Source organism: Lissotriton vulgaris, chromosome 7 (genome assembly GCF_964263255.1).
Source record: "Lissotriton vulgaris chromosome 7, aLisVul1.2, whole genome shotgun sequence".
Lineage (NCBI taxonomy): Eukaryota > Metazoa > Chordata > Amphibia > Caudata > Salamandridae > Lissotriton > Lissotriton vulgaris.
The window spans coordinates 1,637,958,942-1,637,973,539 of NC_141695.1; the positions used below are offsets into that span (position 1 = coordinate 1,637,958,942).

The 14,598-nt window shown below is 46.8% G+C and overlaps 1 protein-coding gene across 6 annotated transcripts in view; it reads left to right on the top strand.

Moving 5' to 3' along the window:
• Positions 1-14,598, top strand: part of NCOA3 (nuclear receptor coactivator 3) — a 633,192-nt gene that overhangs the window by 595,389 nt on the left and 23,205 nt on the right. For all 6 annotated transcript variants that reach the window (XM_086932604.1, XM_086932603.1, XM_086932607.1 and 3 more), the window contains one exon: positions 11,979-12,120. In XM_086932604.1, coding sequence (XP_086788730.1) covers positions 11,979-12,120 — 142 coding nt within the window. The remainder of the gene's footprint in view (positions 1-11,978; positions 12,121-14,598) is intronic.

Below are 14,598 nucleotides of genomic sequence, written 5' to 3' on the forward strand. Positions count from 1 at the left end.
GTCCAGAAACCTGTCTGGTGGTGGCAGCTGAAAGCAGCCACTCAGCCTGGACACTAGTGGTAGGTTAGTTTTCAGTGGGCATCTCTAAGATGCCCTCTTTGTGCATTTTTCATTAAATCCCACACTGGCATCAGTGGGGGTTTAATGTACTGAGAAGTTTACCAAACTTCTCAGTTTTCATTGTAGCCATTATGGTGCTGTGGAGTTCTTAATGACATACTCCCAGCACCATATACTATTAATGGCAGCACTGCACTTACAATGTCTAAAAATGGACTTTACCCTGTAGGGGTACAGGGCTAATGCACCTGTACCCTCACCACTTGTGTAGTGCACCCAGCTAGCGGGGTGACTGATCTATGCCAGGGCAGTGGGTTATAGGCATGTCACACAGGGATGTGTCATGCTGTGTAGAGCGTCATTTTGCCCCAGACCCAGTCGCTCAGCCAAATAGTAATTGTGTGCATCCCGTCACCCTTGTTGTACACACAGGGATATGTGCCATGTCGACTCTTCACTTTGTTCTGCACCAAAACTAGCACCTTGTAAAGGCAGTGTGTGAGTGAAGGTACAGGACCTCTAAGGGTTGCACCATAAGTGCTACAGCCCTTAGAGACCTTCTCTGCTCATAGTGCCCTGGGTACCAATGTACCATTTTGCAGGGGCTAACCTGCGGCCAGAGATGCGAATTGGGTTTAGACTTCAGCGCAGCATTATGGAAAGAATATGGGCCCTGAGTACCTGGTTAGCAGGAGCCCATGGCACACTCGGTCAAAGCACATCACCAATTCAGCAAAAACTGGGCGGCCCCAATGCAGAAAGAGTGAACTTTCGCAGAGTCCTAACGCCAAAAAAAGAAAATCAGAAAAATAGGAGGAGGAAGGCAGAAAGTTTAGGGATAACCCTGTAGAAAGGGCCGGGTCAACCGCTTTCAACTAGCATCTCCACCTTTCGGCAAAGGGAAATTGTCTCAGCCCTCTTCAACCATTGGCTTGTTTTAGAGAGCCTTCTTTAGGCGTTGGATCGAAGGTCTCTATGACATTGGTAATAGACCACTGTTAAAATCCTCTGTTCATACTCAGTATGCACAATAACAATTCATAAACATATTTGTTGTGATGAACTTATTTCCCAAAACAGAGAAAGTGATCTATTTAAAGGGAATTATCTAGTGGAACTGCACCTAATACTGTACCATACCTATCAGCTACTGGAATTAAGCGATTGTGCGGCCGCTGAGTTTTTCGCATGATTGTAGATTTGCTGCATTTCCACATAATGCTTTGTCTGCTGCATATTCTGCAGATTCTATTCCCAAAAAATTGTTACTGGGTCAAAGGATTCAAAAGTTACTAAAAACTCAGTGACACATGTTGCCACAAAGTGGAAGGACCTTAGCAAAGGATGACTGGCCACCTTTCTATTGCTTGTTAAAATATTGTGGGTGTTCTGGTACTAAAGAGGTGCAACCAGTGGCCAGACAGTGTTAAGTGTAAGAATGTCAAAATAATGAAGTAATACTATCACAAAATGTGCTGCATTATGCTGCAAAATTAGCATGTTCTTGCTTCTTAAGTTACTCAGTTCTGCAGTGTAATGTGGGTCACTGCTATCACATAATTCCAGTGACTCTGCTCTTAATGCTCTTAATGTTGACCTTTGCAAAACTACAACCTCTCCAAAGACTGCTGTAAGTCTTAGCAGAGAACACACCACCCCTGCTCGAGCCAGAATCGGTAATTGTTTTGATAGGAGTCCTCTATTCTAATGGGTTAAATCATTTTGTTTCCGACCCACACCTACACAAAGGACTGCAGCTGAATTGCCCATGTGTACCAAATTGTTATAATTATCTCACATACTTGGATAGTTGCCTACCCAACTAATAGTCTGATTCCTCATACCTCTATTCCACCACACCTGCCTGTTTTTAGATGAATAATTATGTTTGAGGCATGTGGGCTGCTGAATTCATATCTTAGCATAGATCGCCGCCTAGTGTTGGGTCCGGATGTTTGCACTTTGTTGTCCTTGAAGAGTCTTTGAAGTATCACGAGATAGGTGACTCCTCCCCTGAACTACAGTGCGCATGGGCATCTTCTCCATCTTCAGATTGTATTTTTCCGCCATTGGGTTCGGATGCTATTTGTCAACTCCAACTTCAAAACCGAAAGTTTTCAATGGCCTTCTACCTCAACCGTATTGTTCTCGTTCGGTAAACCTTTACTCGATAACACTTTCCATCTCGATCCGGTCGTCGACGCGGGCCGTTGGGCCTTTTCGGCGCCACGTGGGCCTGCTGCTGATGGAAAGGACCCCATTTAAAAGGTGGCCACAATGTCACTCCAAGTTCCCACATATTGATACACATACAGTATGCAACAAGTGCCTCTCTCCCGAGCACAACGAGGAAGAATGTCCAGCTTGTGCTCAGTTCCGGTCGAAGAAAACTATCCGGAACCGAAGGGCCGCTAGACAAGAGATGCAGCGGCAGGCACCGGAACCGGAGATCATTTTCGATGACTAACACGACCTCCCAGAAGCGACGGACTCCGACCTCGAAATTGTCACCGTGGAAGACCAGTCGGACTCCGATGACCAGCTCACACCGTGGCAAACCGTGAGTACCACGCCCCCTACCCCGCTTCCATCTCAAGACGAGGCTCCGGTCAAAGCATCGCCTAAAGGCCTTAGCCGAGATCGACAAACCCCTTCAGAGACCCCGCCTTTCCGGCTCGGCTCCGAAGACCAAACCCAAGCCTTCTGAGACCCCGGGAACTAGCTACACTATTCCCAAAAAGGCCGCCGAACCAAAAAAGGTTGTTGAGCCGAAGAAAACAATCGAAACAAAAAAGGTCTTCGATCCCAAGAGAATAGTCGACCAGAAAAAGGCTGTCAAGCCGAAAGAGTTGACCTCTTAAAACAGGTCACACTAAAATTCCTGGTGACCCAAAGAAGTCAGCTGAGTCAACGAAAAAAACGGTTGATCCGAAAAAGGTTATCAAACCGAAAACACCAGTCGCCGGAAGAAGGGTATCGAACCGAAATCACCGGTCGATCTGAAAAAGGCTATCGAACCAAAAAGCACAGTCGATCCGAAAAAGGTAGTCGAACCAAAGAAGGTCCCCGAACCAAAAAAGACTGTAAAGACGAAACACATCAAAAAAAGGGAGTCGCATACCCGAAAGAGTTCACCAACCCGGAAACATCAGTCGAGCCAAAAGAAGCTCCACAGCTGAAGGCCCTCGAGCCAAAGACTCATAAACAACTGACTAAGCCAAAATCATCGGCGCCAAAACCACGGACAGTTGAGGAAGAACTTTTCCACCCTGATCCAGTGGAGGAAGAACAACCTAAACTGTATATACACCCTAAAACAGCACGGGTGACAGTTTACCACAGGAAGAAGAGACCTTTAGACTCTGACACTTCTTCCACTGTTCCTCCAAAGTAGAAAGACTTTGCAACATCTCCCTCAAGGCCTTTCACTCCTCCTCCTTTCTTTCCTGACATGCCTTATGTACCTTACTCTCCTTCACATTATGATGAGACAGAAAACATAGGGGACGATCCTCAACATAACTGTGTAGGCCCTGAGGATTAGGATGTACAGGATAACAAATGGGATGACCAAAATGATCCTTATGATACATACGACCCTTAACCCATCCCTGACACCTCTACATATCCTACAAAGCCGTCGCCTACTGACGACACCATTGTCTTTAACCAACTAGTAGATAGGGCAGCTAAATATCAGAATGTAGACATGCACACTGACCCAATAGAAGAGGATTTCCTATTCAACACTTTTCCTACTTCAGAAAAAAGCGTACGTACACTTCCTATGTTAAAAGGGGTACTAAAATACGCACCAGACATATTTAAAGATCCAACCAGAGCGCGTGTCCTCAATCCCAGAATTGAGAAAAAGTACAAGGCAGCCCCTACAGACCCTTCTTATATTAAATCACAGTTGCCTTTATACTCATTAGTGGTAGCAAACGCTTGAAAGCGAGCTAATTCACAGACAACCGGAGATGCTCCCCCTCCTGACAGAGTCAAAGATACTAGAATCCTCAGGCAAGAGTGGCATCCCAAGCAGCAAACAGTTGGAGAATTGCAAACACACAGGCTCTATTAGCATGATACGATAGAGCACATTATGACCAGCTGGAAGGTTTACTACAACACCTCCCAGACCATTCAAATCTAAAGCTAACAACCTAATATAGGAAGGCAAATTTAGAACAAATGCTTCCATTAAATGTGCACTTGACGCAGCTGACACAGCAGCTAGGTCTGTTAACACTAGCGTATTACTTCGCCGGCATGCGTGGCTACGCATTTCCGGATTTAAAAATGAAGTGCAGTCAACCATCCTCAACCAGCCAGTTAACCAAGACTTTCTGTGTGGCCCTGCAATAGATACCATCTTGGAAAAGATCAAAAAGGATTCTGATACTGCTAAGTCAATGGGCGCACTTCAGTTCCAACAATCCAGAAGTTCCTTTCGTCGCTCCTCCTTTCGAGGCTCAGGTAGAGGCAACAAATCACAAACTTCCTCTACTTTCAAGAGTAATACCCAGAGCATCTTTAATAAAGGCTCCAACAGAGGAGGTTATAGAGGCAATAATAACCAGGGCAGAGGACGTGGTGGCAACCACACCAGAGCCTCCACCGCCACCAAACAGCGACTTGCTCACACTCCCTCCAGACCACTCAACACCGGTCGGAGGCAGTCTAACACAATTCCTACCAGTCTGGAACGCAATTACCACAGACAGGTGGGTGAGACAAATTATCCAGTATGGTTATTGCCTGGAACTCACTTCTACTCCACCCAACATACCACCCAAACACCGTCCTAGGTCCAAGGAAACGTCACGCTGATACAACAAGAGGTAACATCCATGCTAGAAAAGGGAGCCATAGAGCCAGTCCCTTTTCAACACCAAGGGACAGGAGTATATTCCCTATAATTCCTTATTCCCAAAAAGGACGGGTCCCTCAGACCAATATTGGATGCAGACCTCTGAACCAATACATACTCAAAGCATTTCCATATGATCACTCTTCAACAAGTACTCCCGTTACTCCAACAAGGCGACTTCCTCGCTACATTAGACCTCAAGGATGCATACTTTCACATACCTATACATCCAGCTCACAGAAAATACAACTGGTTCACGATAGAAGGTCAACACTATCAATTCAAAGTTCTCCCCTTCGGGGTAACTACAGCACCAAGGGTTTTCACAAAATGCCTAGCAGTAGTAGCAGCACACCTAAGAAGGGAACACATCCATGTTTTCTCCTACCTGGACGATTGGCTCATAAAAGCCAACTCATACACACAGTGTGCAAACCACACATCCCAGACAATTCAGCTGCTGCACAGTCTGGGTTTTTCCATAAATTACACAAAATCACATCTGCAGCCCTCTCACATACAACAATATCTGGGAGCAACAATAGATACCTCAGTGCGAAAGCATATCCAAATCCAGCCAGGATAGCCAACATGCAGTCTCCAATTCAAAGATTTCACCCCCAACACTCCTTGCCAGCTCGAGTGGTCATGCAGCTCATAGGCTGATGGCCTCCTGCATATTCATTGTCCCTCATGCCCGACTTCAACTGCGTCCATTGCAGGAATGCCTAGCACGGCAATGGAACCAAGCTCAAGGACAACTAAAAGACCTAGTGTTGGTAGACAGTCGCACTTACAACTCTCTGCAGTGGTGGAACCCACAAAACCTTTCCAAGGGGTGACTGTTCCAAGAGCCGGTTCCAATGGTAGTGCTAACAGAGAACGCATCAATGACAGGTTGGGGAGCCGACCTTCTTCAATACACAGTCCAAGGGCTCTGGACAGTCAAGCAAAAGACACTGCATATAAACCACTTAGAGTTGCTAGCAGTATTTCTAGCAATGAAAGCCTTCCATAAATACTTGTACAACAAGGCTGTATTGATCCAGACGGACAACATGACAGCCATGTACTACATACAGAAACAGGGAGGGACACACTCTCCGCAGCTGTCTCACCTAGCACAGAGCATATGGAGGTGGACAGTTCCAAAAACATCTTTCTCCTGGCAGAACACCTCCCAGGAATAGACAATCAGATCGCAGATCTACTAAGCAGACACCGCCAACAGATACAGGAATGGGAGATTCACCCTCAAGTCCTCCAACCATTCTTCAAAAAGTGGGGGCATCCAGAGATAGATCTGTTTGCCACAAACGAAAACTCAAAATGCCAGTCCTTTGCCGCCAGGTTCCCACACCCGTTGTCACAGGGCAATGCGATATGGATGAACTGGTCAGGCAGATTTGCCTACGCTTTTCCGCCAACCCCACTGATTCCATTAGTGGCACGCAAACTAAAGCAACAGTCCCTCACAATGATCCTAGTTGCTCCCAAATGGGCAAGCTAGCCATGGTGCACGACACTCCTAGAACTCTCAGTAATCCCACACCAAAGGCTGCACCTATCCCCACAGCTGTTAACGCAGAACTGTGGAGAAATCAGGCACCCAGATCCCAATCAGATGAACCTAGCGATCTGGCTCCTGAAGTCTTAGAGTTCGGATATCTTAACTTGTCTCCAGACTGTATGAACATTATCAAGGAAGCAAGACTACCAACTACTAGAGCATGCTACGCAGCTAAATGGAAAAGATTTGTAATTTACTGTAATAACCAAATCAATCCATTAGATGCCTCCATCCAAAACATATGTTACTTATTACATCTTCATAGATGCAATCTAGCATACTCTTCCATTTTTTTTTTTTTAAATCTGTTTTATTGGTACACTTGGCATACAGTTACATTTCTTGTGTGCACAATTCAAAGGGGAAACAACAATTGGAGCAGCTCGTACAGCATTAATGCGAATGTTGTCGACGGTTGAGGGTCAATAAATGCGCTCGTTGTTAAAGAACTCCATCCGTTGTCATAGGACGGTCACTGCATTCACCAAACCATTCGCTTCACCGCTACTGTGCTGTGCAATGCGCCCCGCCTACCTTACTATAGTGCCTGACCCCACCTGTCAGGGCGGGTAGCCTGATGGCCAGCCGCACCCCCGGTGTTCGTAACCCGCTGGCTAGTGATACAGCATGATGCCCCTTAGTGGTGTGAATAACCTACCGGGCGTGGTCCGGGCAGCTTGTATTTGTGCTGTGGTCGGCCAGGGGGTACAGTGGTGCGCCTCCGTGAGGCAGAAGGTTGCGGCAGTGGTTTGTATGTGTGCTGCACTCCTGTATTTCGCCGCCGTGTGTCAGAAGTGGAGAGTATGAGTAGGGAAGGCAGAACCAGCGTGGACAACTGGGGGGTGACCTTTGCTGTGGACGCCACCAATTCGAACTGGGGAAAACCAGGAGAGTGGGGGAGGGTGTATAGAATCCGATCACGGGGTAAGGGGGGGGGGGGGTGCTGCAGTATGGGTCCTGTCTAGGCAGTTTCGAGTGCAATAGTCTCGCAGGGTGCTGGCCTCGAGTGTGCTCGGGGAGGAGGTCTGAGTGGTATGTAGTTACTCCAGGTCTCGGGTGGGGGTGTATCGGTGGGGTCGACTGTGTGTGTGGGCTCCGCCGACAAGCGGGGGGGGGGGGCAGGGCAAGGCGGGATGGGCAGAGAAGGCGGGGGGGAAGTGGAAAAAGAAAAGGAGGGGGGAAGGTCATGGGGGCGAGCGATGGAGTGCAGGGGTAGTGTCACATGCCCGTACGCGTGTGGTTCCCGATTCTTCCCTTTCGCACTACGCAGCCTGTGGACCGGTCATGTCCCCCCTGTTCCATTGGAGGGGAGCCATCTCCTTACGACACCCCTTGATCGTGGCAGGCCCTGGTGAACGCTCTCAGGAAGCCCTCCCATGTCTCGGCTATCGGTATGGCCCTCCGCCCCGCCGTCTCCTCCCTACGTAGCACCGTGCCCTCTGCGGTTGCCCAGTAGATGAGGGAGGCACTCCAATGTTTCGTCAGGGGTGGTTCCGCGGCCTTCCAGTGGCGGGTTATAAGCCTTTTGGCAGTTATCAGCCCCAGATCCCAGAACCTCATGTGTGCTTTGTTATGTTTCGTCCTGGTGAGGAGGCCCAGCACACAGGTGTCCCAGTCGTGACGCTGGCCAAGCGCCGTCCCTTTTGTCAACAGCGTGTGAACATCATGCCAGTACGTCCGTAGCTTGGGACATGCCCACAGCATATGCAGGAGATCCGCATTCAGTAGTGCGCAACGCGGGCATTTGGAGGTATCCAAACCAAAGTAGCGGTTAATCTTGTCCGGGGACAGGTATGCTCTGTGCATGACATAGAATTGTATGATTCTGAATCTCGAATTGCGGGGAACGTGTCGCGGTCCCTCTAAGATCCTTTCCCACTCTTTATCCGACCAGTCCCTCCCTCTATCTGTGGTCCACCTGTCCCTGAGCGACTGAAGGGAGGCCGTTGTGTGGGATCTCAGCGCCTGCGTTAGCCAGTGCACAACGTGCGATCCTGCCCCCATAACGTGCAGGTATTGTACTAATAGGTGTGTCTCGGGTTCCACTGACATGTCGCCCCAGTGTTCCGTTAGGACCCGCATCATTGATGCATGTAGCAGGAATTGTCCCGCTGGCAGGCCTGGATTCTCCACCAGTCCCTCGAACCGTACCAGGGCTCCGTCGTCATATAAGTCCGCCAGTGTCTCGAGCCCCACTTGCGCCCAGTCTTGTAGGTGTGCTGCAGTCACCACTCCCCCAGGCCTTGGCAGTCCCTCCAGTGGCAGGGCTGGAGCGTAGGGGGTAGCTTCCTTGGTCAATCGCAGTGCACGTCTGTAGCATCTCAGTGCCACTGCTAGGTGTAGTTGCGTCTCGCGTGTCGCGCGTCTGAGGGGGTGGAACAGTGCGAGAGCTTCCGCGTGGGTCAGGGCTGGGACTGTTGAGGCCGTGTCATTTAGGTTCCTACCCGCCAACCAGGCCACCACCCATTGGAGCTGCGCGGCAAGGTAGTAGTGCTCCTGGTTCGGGACCGCGAGCCCCCCCGAGGACGTCGGGGCATACAATTTCTTCAGGGCCACCCTCGGTCTCCCCGCATTCCAGATTAGTGTACGTGTCAGGGTCTCCAAGTCTCGAAAGACCCGAGCTGGGACATACACCGGTATGTTCGAAAAATAGTACAGGAGTCTAGGTAGGACTATCATTTTGGTCAGGGTGATTCTGGCCGGGACATTGAGCGGGAGTGTGCCCCAGAATTGGATCTGGGCTCGCAAGGAATTTATGGCTCGAATCAGGTTGCCATCCAGTATATCTGCTGCGTTCCTATATACGTGGATGCCCAGGTACTTGAAAGTGCCGGCATACCATGTCAGCGTTGCGTCCCCTAGTTGTACTGCGCAGTCCTGCATATCCGGGTGAAAGGGGAAGACCCCAGATTTACCCCAGTTGACCCTCAGTCCCGAGTGTGTTGTGAATTCGCGGAGGGCGTCGGTGAGTCCCGAGGGTATCCGTGTCAGGTCTCTGACGTAGAGGAGTAGGTCATCGGCATATAGGGAAACCGCGTGTATCCCATCTATCAATCGGATGCCCCACTCGGCGCCCTGCATCCTCAGTACCTCCGCCAGCGGTTCCATGGCCAACGAGAAGAGTAGAGGTGATAACGGGCAGCCTTGCCGTGTGCCCCGCCCCACCCGTATGGCCTCCGATATCAGGCCCCCTATCCGGACCCGAACGGTTGGTGTTTGGTATAGGAGTCCCACCATGTCCAGATATGCGTCACCCAGGCCAAACTTTTGCATAACTGCCCTGAGAAACGGCCACTCCACCGAATCAAATGCTTTCTCCAGGTCTAATACTATGCAACCCGATCGTGGCCAAGGGCCTCTCGCGTACTCCTGTACCCTGAACAGCCGGCGGATGTTGTGTGATGTACTGCGTGTGGGTACGAACCCGTTCTGGTCAGGGTGGACCAGGGTAGGTGTGTATTGGGCCAATCTCCTCGCCAGCGTAGAGGCTAGTATTTTGTAATCTGTATTTAAGAGGGCAAGGGGCCTATATGAACCCATAAGTGTCTCTTCTTTACCCGGTTTCAGGAGGGAGACCAGGGTAGCTTCACTCAGAGACGGTGGCAGGGAGGAGCCGTCCAGAGCCGTCTCATATAGTTTTACAAGTTCAGGGATCAGGAGGTCTTGGTATGCTTTATAGAACTCCGCCGGGAGTCCGTCTGGGCCAGGGGACTTTCCGTTGGAGAGCGCCGCTATGACTTCCCGGAGCTCTTCGGGGGCAAAGGGTGCCGCTAGGACGGTACGTTGGGTATCGGTAAGTGACGGCAGCAGTACCTGGTTAAGATATTCCTCCGTATCCGGGGCGGGTGTGGGTAGGTAAGAGCGATACAGTGTTTTGTAGTGTGTGGTGAATGCTCATCTAGCATACTCTTCCATAAGGCTACACCTTGCTGCTATAGCAGCATATCTCCAGAACAGACACCTGTCCCTGTTCAGAATACCACCTATCAAAGCTTTTATGGAAGGACTTGAAAGAATTATCTCTCCAAGACATCCACCTTTGCCAGTCTGGAACTTAAACGTAGTACTTACCAGACTTATGGGGCCACCTTTTGAGCCACTCCATTCGTGCGGATTACAATTCCTAACATGGAAAGTGGCATTTTTAGTGGCCATTGCCTCCCTCAGGCGAGTGAGCGAGCTACAGGCACTAACGATTCAAGAACCTTTCATGCATATACATCATAATAAGCTAGTGCTCCGTACTAACCCTAAGTTTATGCTAAAAGTTATATCAACATTTCATCTCAATCAGTCAATAGATTAGCCAGTTTTCTCCAAAACCCGCAATGAGTGGCTGAAAGGGCTCTACACACACTAGATGTAAAAAGAGCTCTATTATATTACGTTGAAAGAACTAAAGCTTTCAGAAAGACAAAACAACTATTTGTTGCTTTTGCTCCACAGCATAAGGGTAACCCTATTTCAAAATCAGGAATACTCAGATGGATAGTTAAGTGCATTCAAATATGTTATCAAAAGGCCAAGCGCACTCTAACAGTTCCCCCAAAAGCCCACTCAACGCGCAAAATGGGGGCATCTATGTGTGTAGACGTGCAAGCAAAGCTGAAAGCTGCTGTAGTCCAGGCTGTCCTAAAAACTCTTTCAAACTGCTGCAGCTGGTACAGGTGACCACCGCTAGAGGAGATACTGCTATACAGTCTATGCTAAGATATGAATTCAGCAGCCCACATGCCTCGAACGGAAAATGCTACTTACCAGTATGAATCTGTTCTTGGCATGTAGGGCTGCTTACATTCATAACGCCCACCCTCCTCCCCGGTGCCTGTCACAGCTGCAGTAATTCTTTCTACATACATTTACATGGTCATCTCTTACTTTTCTATACTCCATCTTTGCCACAATGGCGAAAAACAATCTGAAGATGGAGAAGATGCCCATGCGCACTGTAGTCCAGGGGAGGAGTCACCTATCTCGTGATACTTCGACTCTTCCAGGACAACAAAGTGCAAACATCCGGACCCAACACTAGGCGGCGATCTATGCTAAGATATGAATGTCAGCAGCCCTACATGTCAAGAACAGATGCATACTGGTAAGTAGCATTTCCTTATTGTTTTACTGGACTAGCAAAACTACTGTGTGGTATTGTATTATTGGTTTTTGGTGTGCAGTGCCTATGGTTTAAATTCATAGATTTCCGTGATGGAAATGGTATCTGAAATTCACAAAAAAGTGGATTAAATAATCTGCAGTCATTTTTTAATGTTTAGATATTTTTTTTTACAAACTACTACATTTCACCTGCTCTTGTTCATACATGAAACACATTATAGAAGGCCTTATGAACGGTAATCAGTGCATTTTTTGATTGAGCTGTTGCGTAATATTAAATTGTTTTTCTTTTGTTAAGTCCTTGTTCACAAGGAGAACATTACACCATAATGGGTTATTTCTTTCATTTCTGTATTGCAGCTCTTTTCCACAGCAGCAGTACAGCCATCAAGGGAACCCTGCAACGTACAACATGATGCACATGAATGGTGCTACAGGACATATGGGACAAATGAACATGAATAACATGACCATGTCTGGAATGCCCATGGGTCCTGACCAAGTAAGAGAAGTTGTAAAATGGATTAGATAAAAGGATATTTTTTTTTCCGAAGTCTTGCATGGTTTGTTTCCCCATAGTTTCATCATTGTTTAGTGTATTCTTTTCATGTCTACGAATTTGCTTGTTCAAAATATTTTCACCTTCAGTTTGAAGAAATAAGAACACTGATAATGCTATATGCTATAAATTTCCAAGCATTAACCACACAGTTTCCAAATGCACTTTGGTGATGACTGGGTACACTTACCAGACCAAAAAAAAAACGGTTTCTTGCTTTCTGAGATGGAGTGTTAAGAATATGTCTAGTGCAGCGGCCAGGGTGCCTGACTCCGGACTACAGGGTTCACGGTTCGATCGCCAGCGGCAGGTTAGCCCAGTACCATTTGACTCTGGGCAATAGCTTGCTTAATCTTCTCGAGGGCCCCCAGCGCCGGGACACCACTTCGGCGGTAGCTGTGCGGTTTACAAATACTGGTATTTATATACAACTTTACTTGTAAATGGACCATGGTTGGGGTACCAGCTACAGACGAGAGAATTTGAAATGGGTAATGTAGGAGCAGTTGGGTTTAATTTCACATCTGTTTTCACAATTTCTAATATTCATGACACCATGCATCTTCTTGCCTACACTATAGGTATTGGTCCTTATATAAACCAGAAATTTGTTTGAAATTTAGTTTACCATCCATCACTTAACAGTCACTCTAACCCTCTAAGGTATAGGGCAAGGAACAAGAAATTAGATGCTTCTTTTATGATTACTTGGAGTCTATACAGGTGACAGCACCCACGTTATACGATGAATGCCAAATTAACCATTTCAAAATTGCTCAAAATAATGAATAAAGCAATCAAACCCTAATTCCCTAAATTAAGCTTTCTGACCTGTAAAGGAAAAGACATTTAAATGCATTAAGTCTTACGTGTCCCAAGAAATCGGACAGCACTTCGCCCTCAGGAACAGTCAGCCCCGCTCCTCTCAAAGGGCTTAGTCTTTATACCTTTCTAACTCACTAATCTAACTAAAATGTAATTATTATAATGTCTTTCAGCAACCTGATTGGTTGCTAGTCGTCAGACCATCTTGAGGCCACTTTTTCAACACACGAGAACGTCATTGCCATTGTCCTTTCACGTGAAGCGACATCGGCTTCCGAAGTTTGAAACATTTTATTTAAAACAGTTCACAGTTTCCTCCATAGCTCGGCTGATCCGCCGCTTGTCACTTCCTTAGCCTTGGAAAATAACTTTTCAGAGCACATTTTGCACAGAAGTTCTTGTTTTGACTTTGGTTTATTCAAAGAAATGTCTTTATGGATAAGCTTTCCAACATGGCTGTGCTTGGCTCATCTCTGTCAGGCTAACCATCACTCTCCAAAAGTCATAGGCCTCAAACCTTTCACTCGGGCTAGTATTCAAACAAACACAAAAGAATAATTAATTTCAGATTATGAAAGTCGTTCTGTTACCCACCCTCCATTGCTAATGTTAACCCATTAATATATATTACCTAGCAAAAGCACAAGAAAAGCGGCATTTTATAAAATGTACCATTCTTCATAATGTCCAGCAGGATTCTTCATATATCTGAAAAAGAAAAAAACAGACACAACATAGACGAAAGCACGTATAAAATATGCACATGCCATTAATTAATCAGCCGCATTAAGGTTGACAAAGACAATAAGACAAACAAAACAACGTTAGTTATGAATTATAAATCATACTTGCAAATGCAACATAAAGCACATAACATTAGTCCCGTGTAATGGTGTGTGAAATTTTACTCTAAGTTGATTTAATAACACAAATCATGCAAAAACTCATTAATAAAATTAATCAAGTTATGGGAGATTAACATCACGAGCCAGATTAAAATCAATTCTGAAACTCGCTCCATCAACTCCCTCATCTGGTGATTTCAAAATCACCAAACACCACCCAAAATTTAGAAAATTTTGAACCCAATTTAGTCATCACATCTTGAGCTCTTTCAGTATTAGTTTCCCTAAACCCCTGTCTCAGCAGTTTGTTCATTACTTCCATATTGATCCCTCCGCATTTCTTCTAATTCGTATTCCTTCTCTTGTTCTTTTCCAAGTTTATACATCCTCCTTTTTTCTCTCTGATGCTTCTTTCTCTTGTGGATCATGCAACTAATTTTTAACAAAAGTATCACCATAATGATGACAATTACTGGACAGAGCACTTTGCCAATGATTGAACTGCCAATCTCTGAAAACCATTCTTTAATTGCCTGAATTCTCTTGCCTAATGGTTCAGTAAAATTTTCTTCTTCCAGGGGTTCTATTTCAGCATGAAATTCAGTGATCTTTTTAATAAGGGTCTCAATATTCCGACTCTCTTCAGGAATATAAGTACAACAATGCTGGACATGCAGGACCCCACAGACTCCTCCCTCTTTTGCAAGCAGAATGTCTAATGCAAGACGATTCTGCATAACCATGCTTCTAG